The sequence below is a fragment of the Mus pahari genome, chromosome 22, assembly GCF_900095145.1.
Source record: "Mus pahari chromosome 22, PAHARI_EIJ_v1.1, whole genome shotgun sequence".
Taxonomy (NCBI): Eukaryota; Metazoa; Chordata; class Mammalia; order Rodentia; family Muridae; genus Mus; species Mus pahari.
Genome location: NC_034611.1, coordinates 49,136,675 through 49,144,516, shown reverse-complemented (window position 1 = coordinate 49,144,516; position 7,842 = coordinate 49,136,675). Strand labels below are relative to the sequence as shown.

General features: G+C 40.7%; 1 protein-coding gene across 1 annotated transcript in view; it reads right to left on the bottom strand.

Annotated features, from left to right (window-relative positions):
• The window catches only part of Melk (maternal embryonic leucine zipper kinase), a 58,662-nt gene that overhangs the window by 12,913 nt on the left and 37,907 nt on the right, over positions 1–7,842 (bottom strand). Inside the window, exons 12-13 of the mRNA XM_021222026.2 lie at positions 5,279–5,398; positions 725–835 (exon numbers count right to left, since the gene is read on the bottom strand). Coding sequence (XP_021077685.1) covers positions 725–835; positions 5,279–5,398 — 231 coding nt within the window. The remainder of the gene's footprint in view (positions 1–724; positions 836–5,278; positions 5,399–7,842) is intronic.

The following is a 7,842-nucleotide window of genomic DNA, read 5'->3' as shown; positions in this document are numbered from 1 at the left end:
CACACACACACACACACACACACACACAAACACTGGGGCAGGGGAGTGACTGACTCATTAGAATAATTCACAGCATCGTCAGGAACCATTAGAAAGGGAATCAGCACACTGGAAACAGGTGGGTCAAAATAACTCTGAGGAACAAAAAGAAAACAGAATAAAGACAAAACTTATAATGAGAAAAAAACCTCACATTAAAAAAAAACAACAACAACTGGCCGTAAAGTCCCATATTTGGTGGAAAACTCTGAACAACACACCTAAAAAGTCCAACAAACTTAAAGTAGGATTTAAACAAAAATTATTAGAGGAGGAGGGAATGTCTCTGCAGCTGCCCTGAGTTCAGAGGAAAGGAGTTCACAGAAGGACATGGGAGACCCTTGAGAGGGCAACAGAATCACTGTGTCACAATTTCCGGTGGCTCTATATTGTGAAACACAGAGCTAAACACTATAAGGGTGAATTTCAACTATTTAACTACATGCAAATTACAGTTCATTCAAAGAAAGGAGAGGCAATGAAGTGCTCCAAAATGGAATCTTGGTTTTCTTAACTTTGAAATCACTGACTTCCCCCTCATTAATATTCCAATAATCTCTCATTAATGTCTTCAGTGGCTCAGAGAGTAAATAAATTTACAAGCACAGACTTGATTTCCTGTTGGGCTAGATGTGTTTATAATTAAGACATGCATTCTGCTTTAAGAAGTAATAAAACTACCCACCTGTGGTGTCTTGGGAGCTAATAAATTATCTTCACACAATTCATAGTCTATTAATCCAGCCACACAGTTATCACCACTTGTGGTCATATCTTCCAGGCTCAGATTCTTTGACTATTAATTTAAAAAGGCAAAAGAAGTTAGCAATAACAACACCGGGACTCGAATTTTACAACAGCATATCCCAAGCACAAGGAGAAACTCTGGAAGCAGAAACAAAGAGACAAGCTAGATGTTATATGGAATACAACTGACTTAGCCTGTCACTATTACACAGCAATACTAGACACATCATTTGCAAACTTACCAGTACTGTCTCACCAAAGCAGAAGCTGGAAGGACATAACTTCTGACACTGAGGGGCACCTACCAGGAGCCAGCATGTAGCTCAGTGGGTAAAAGCATCTGCTCTTAGTCCTGGTGACCTGCGTTTGATCTTTAGAACTCATGGAGGTGGAAGGAAAGAACTCACTCCCCCAAGCTGTCCTCTGACCCCCAAGCCCCTTCCATGGCATGGCTAAACACCCACACACATAGATTACACAATCTCAGTCAAAACTATATTTGTTTAATTTTTATCTTATGTTTAAGAGTATTTTGTCTGCATACAGGTCTATGTGCCATGTGCATACATGGTGCCTATAGAGGCTAAGAGGATATCAGATCCCCTGGACCTGGAACTGGAGTTACAGACAGTTGTAAGGCACCGTGAGGTGCTGAGAATTAAACCTGGCTCCTTCGGAAGAGCAGCCAGTGCTCCTAACCACCAAGATATCTCTCCAGACCATTAAAAAAAGAAAACATTTAAAGCACACAGTTCAAGTAAATTTTAAAAGCTCATCATTTCGGCCAGGAGTAAATTAGCTTTATGAAAGATTGCCCATAAATAGGACATTTGGGCCCTATGGTAACACTTTGCCCATAAACAGGACATGTGGCCTTCTGCCAACACTACCGACAGAATACGTGACTTTCCTTCATCCTTCCCCATACAAACTGAAAGTATGTTAGACATGGCCTACAGGCTGAGGCTGTGGAGTACTACTGAATTTCTAACACCTACACCCCTTTACATAGACTTACAGCTAATTGAGTTCAAGGCCAAATCTTCTCATATCTATATTCCTCAAACAGGCGCTCTTTCTACCCCCTTCCTTACCCTGAGAGTTCTCCAGGGTTACCAACTACTGCCAGTGAGAACTCACTGCAGAGAGAGAATGCTAGGCTGAGAAAAACACTGATGCTAAGTCTAGGGCAAGTGGGGAAAAGTTCAGTGCTGTGCAAAGGATGGCGGAGATGATTCTATAGCAGGCAAAACTGCCACGCAGCATCCCCGACTGAATGAGTCTTGTTTGTTTTTGTATTTTGAGTCAGGGTTTCAGGTGTAGCCCTGGATGTCCTGGAACTTACTCTGCAGATAAGACTGGCTTCAAACTCAAAAAATATGCCTTCCTCTGTCTCTCATGTGCTGGGATTAAAGGTGTATGCCAACACACCTGACTTGACTAAACAATTCTATACAGGAAATTTTTTTCTAATTTGACATCTAGTTATTTGAGTGTGTGTTTGCTCGAACATGAAGGATAACTCATGGGAACCAATTCTCTCCTATCCCGTGGAACCTGGATACCAAACTCAGGTTGTTAGGTTTGGCAAGCCCAATTTGGTATCTGAGCTCTGCTAATTACATTTATCTCACCACAGTTACTATTTTCCCTCTTTTCCATTTTTCTAAACTCAGACTCAACTGCTGGTCCAGTCTGAATCTCCCAATGGTGGTCACTCCTATTTCCCAAAGTCCTCACAGTGACCACTTAATCTGAAACCCATTCACCAAGGTACAGAGTCCTTGTGTTTCTGTGTTTTCCCTCAGCATGACTATTCCAAGAGCAAGTGCCAACTCAGATAGATCTGTTCTCCAAGGCCACTGTGCCTGGCAACGCTACTGACGACTGTGTGGCCTTCAGTGATTCCTGACTCAGACGTTATAATGATCTCTGTGAACGCATCACCAATTGACTGGTAAGTCAGAATTACTAATTCTCTTAAAAACAAAACCACAGAAAAAGAGGCCATCCTATCAGAGTGCAAAGAAACTATACTGCCTGCTCAAGTTCACTAATTAGCACAAACACCAAAAAGGAACTCAAAATTTGATTTCTGCTTATTTTCTGGTCATTAAAATGTCTATTTGCTATAATTGGTTCAGTAACATGACTGCCCAAATAATACAATGGTTAGGTAAATATTTACTAGGTAGTGAATGGAAGTTAGGCGTATCTTCTCAGATCTTCCCACATGGATTCTTTATGTGTCAAAGAAGCCATTCACTGAGACCATGTAAAGGCAAAGACAAGAAAATCCAAAGGCCCAGGAGAGTGCACCAGGGATCTTAACTGAATATGTCTGGCTAAAGTCACTATTCTAGATGTAGAGGTAAATCATACCTTCCTGCAATTACCCTGACCAGAAACAAAGCTCATATTTTTATGTCCTCCTGGACCCAAATGAATCTGAAGTTAAAGGATTTGACCAAAGCAACCAGAAAGGTGATGGGCGGATTCACTCCGCATACAGGGAAGAGCATGGTGCACCCAGCAGCCTAACAGAACTCTCCAAACCTACACAGACGACAGCCTGGAAGTGAGAGTGCCTCACCCCAGACTTACACAGGGGTCAACTGCACTGACCAGAGTTTGGTCAAAATATCAAGAGGGGAGGAAAGATGGGAGATGGACAAGGTCTGTCAGGAGCCTAATATCCACCCGACCATAAAATAGTTCTAAAGGAGGAATTAAAACAAGCTGGAGACCATGAAGGCAGTGGCTTTAACATATTTAAAAAGTATGAGATCTTTAAAAAGGGGGCTTAATTTAGGGCCATTTGGATTATATTAAATAAATATAAAGAAGGTCAACTGTGGCTTTCTGAGGATAACAAAAATACATTTTCCTTTCTGATTTTTTTCCTTTTGTTCTCTGTGATACTAGGGATCAAAGCTAGGGCCTCAGGCATGCATGCTAAATGAATACTTTACCAGTGAGCAACTGCTGTAACTCTATGGTATATTTCCTAACACTGGAGAGGAGTCATTAAACTGCAGTCTGAATTAAACTGAGCGAAGATTATATGACAGCATCCCACACCCACCTAACAAAGTCCTCAAGCAGTTTGTTTTACAGATAGGGCCTTATTCCGTACCCACAGGCTGGCCTGAATTCATATGCATAGCCCATGCTGGCTTCGGAATACAGTAATCCTCCTGCTTCAGCCTTCTAACAACAGTCGTTAGACTTTAAGCAATAGTGGGCACACAGGGAGGGGCTCCAGAGAAATAGCTTAGTGGGCAAAGGTGCTGGCCTAAGAACATAAACTCAACCCCCTGTGACAATCAGTTGTTAAAAGCTCTCCTCTGAATACCTGCATGCTGTGGCACGTGTGCACACACACGCAAGCATGAGACACACGCACACAGCCAAACAAACCCTCTTCTGGTGTGTCTGAAAACACCTGCAGTGTACTCATACACATAAAATAAATAAGTCAGACAAACAAATAAACAAATAAATAAATGATATAAAATAGATTTCAAGTATGGAAGAGAGAATTAAAAGAAAACAAATCTGAGCTAGGAGGAACGACATGTTGCTTACAATATAGAAACTCCATCACTATCAACAGTCACAACAAAGGAAACACATAAAAGAATCACAATTTGCTTAAAGCCAACTCTAGTAGAGTTTACATTGCTCGAGCTTTGACAACTGCAGAAACCTAAATCTCAACAATGAGATAAGCATGAAAGTATTTATATTAAAGTATTCCGTGTCATATAAAATGTAGTACATCATGTATTCATAGGCCTGACTCCCTTTTAAAGCCCTGTCAAGTATACAAGAGCAGAGACAGGAAAGATACATTGAAGAATTAACTTTATCCAGGGCTGAAGAGATGGTTCAGTGGATAAAAACACTGGTTTCTCTTGCAAAGGACCTGGATTCAATTCCCAGCACCCAGAAAGTAGCTGACAGCCATCTTAAACTTCAGTTCCAGTGGATCTGACATCCTCTTGTGGCCTCTTCCAGCACCAAGCAACGCACAATGGTATACACATGCATGCAAACAAAACACTCATATACGTTAAAATAAGTAAGTAAACTAACCTTTTAAAAAGAGGAATTATATCATCTGTAGCTAGTAAGTTTCTAAGTAAACCCTATTACTTTCTTTTAGTTAATCTAGTTCCCAGTAAGCACGATGTGCTACAAAAGGACAAAAAAGGAAAAGGAGAAAGGGGGCAGAGGAAGGGTTGTTTAAATGCCATATTAAGTTCAGAACTCCCACTTTTCTCACCAGTGTTTAAACCCACTGGAAAGAGCACAGCGGTCGAGTACTTGGCTTGCATGTGCACAGCCTGGTTTCAATCCCAGCACTGCAGAAGACACACCCTTTCTTGCATCTGCATCTGGCTTACTCATACTGGCGGTGGTGGGTCTGCTCATGACTAAGGCTGCAGGCGAGGTGAGCGGGTGGCCACACAGGGCTTCTACAACTTGCCTTTGGAGTGGTACTGGCGGATCCACAAGAGAAGGACGGAAGCTGTAGACGAGCTGGCTTTCCGCGGGCCTTCTTGGCTAGAAGCAGAAGGTAGGTGGCTGTGAGGTGATCGTACTGCCACTGAAGGAAAAGGAAACCAGGCAGTTAACACACTCACATGTGTGAAGGAACAGTATTCTACTTTAAATTATTTTCTTCAGTGCCACAGGCATTCAGAATTCAGTCAACAGCTTTGCAGGCATGACACTTAACATTTCTCCACATCATGCCTGCACACCTAAAACTGCCCTGCACAGGAAGAACTTCTAAACACCTAAAAGCTATTTTGTTTCAATTGACTATTTCTAAGCTAATGTCCTTTGTAGTTAAAGTTATCTTATCTTCAGATATTCCCCCATAGAATTCTTAGTATGGAGAATAAAATTTGATCTATTACAACATCTTTCCTACATACAACTTCCTATCTCCTCCTCTAGTAATTTTATTGTTTGCAACTAAATCAAATTTACATCATTATGAGTTTATAAGTAGTATTCACAACTAAAATGGGTGAGGTTTTAAATCCTGTATTGTTATCCCAATACAACAAGTCAGAATAGAGACCAAGAGGTGGCCAAGAAGGCATTAGGGCCTTCTAGAGAAATTTCAGAAAGCTGGGGGAGGGCCACAAATGTTTCAGAGGCAAAAACTATGGCCATATACAGAGGCATGGGGGCTAGACTGTAGTATGTATGTATGAATGTATGTACGTACGTATGTACGTATGTATGAATGTTTATAGCATCACTTGTTTACTGTTTAACGATTTATGAGACACCGGGCTAAGGAAGAAGCTCAATAAGAAGAGCACTTGCCTAGCACTTACAAGACTCTGAGTTCCATCCCCAGCACCACAAAAGTAACAATAAGACGTCAGGGAAGTACACAGAGTATCTAAGATGGGTGACAGGGAGGTACTCAGAGCAGCATCACCACCTCAGGATTAACACCCTAATATCAGCCACAATGCCTGGCTACAAGCCCAGCAACCAAACCACACAAGAACTAAAAACAAAGAGACACTAAAACAGCAGAGAAGTAAGAGAGTCTCCATTCCTGTATTTTTCTTTTTGATGTTTTAGAACTGTGCCACTCCTGAAATTAAATTTGTAAGTGCCTCATTCTTCTAATTCTACCACAAATTGTAATACTCTTGCCTCTCAACATTCTCAGTACACTGGCTAACCCACCTCCTCCCTTCTAGAGACATTCCCCATTGGCATTCCCTGTGCCACCTGCCAGTCTAGCAACTTTTTTCTCCTCCATGTTACAATGTACCCAAGCAGTCTTCCTTCTTGATTGACACTCTTGTAGAAATCACCCTCCAGTAACTTTCTGAGGGTTGACACGAGGTAAATGTTTTGAAATTGTGCATGTCTGATATATGACAGCATTCTGTCCTTATGACTGATTCTGGTTTGGTCAAGTAAAGAATTACAAACCAATAACAATTTTTATAGTTTGGAAGATACTATTCCTTTTGATTCTAGCACAGCTATGTTTAAAAGTCTAACTCAGGTTGGATGGTGGTAGCATATGCTTTTAATCCCAGCACTTAGGAAGCAGAGGCAGGAGGATCTCTGAGTTTGAGGCCACCTTGTCTTAAAAAATACACACGTATATACATACATGCATACATACATACATACATACATACATACATACATACATACATACAAACATACAAACACACAGTCTAGCCACCATGCCTTTGTCTATGACCTTAGTTTTCGTCTCTGAAACGTGTGGTCCTTCCCCAGCTTCTGAAATTCCTCTAGAAGAGGCACTGATTTGTATATCTGTTTTCATCCATGATGCTAAACCCTGGATAATTTTCTTTGATGGTTCCCCTGACCATGTCACTGTTTAGCCTTCTGTTATTACTATTAACAATGTTCATGATACATCTTTCTTACCCCTTCTCTCATTTTTTTATCTTTTGTCTCTTAGCCCTACTTTTGAGAACTTCACCTTAACTTCATTTTCAAACATTTCTACTGAGTTGTTTTATTTCTGTGGAGAGTTTCGAGTTCTGAGGGATGGTACTTAGAAAGTTCTTTATGGACACACCTTAATCTTCTTTAAGAACTAACTAGCTTCGCTTAGCTCTGAGAACATTATTCTTTTTACCCAGTTCCCCATTTCCTGCATTTTCTATTTTATTACCATACCTTCCCATTTTCTTCCTTCTTTCTTGTTAACTAACCCTTTCCTAGAATTCTAGGGCATAAGTCAGTGTCCCCTATTACCTCTTCCCTCCACAAACAGGAGGTTTCAGCTTTCTCCCAACTTCTCTTGTCCTCTACAACCTATTTCATAAATTTAAAAAATTTCTTGATGTCCATTTGTCTCCTGTTTATATATGTGTCCTAGAAAGCTTTAGATGTTTTAAGTCCTTTTCTATTGTTTTAATGAGATTTCAGGAAATACTTACAGAATCAAAGTAAATTCAGACTATAAGCTTCTGTCCCCACCCACCCCAAAAAAATGCTGTCTTAGTCAGGGTTTCTATTCCTGCACAAAAC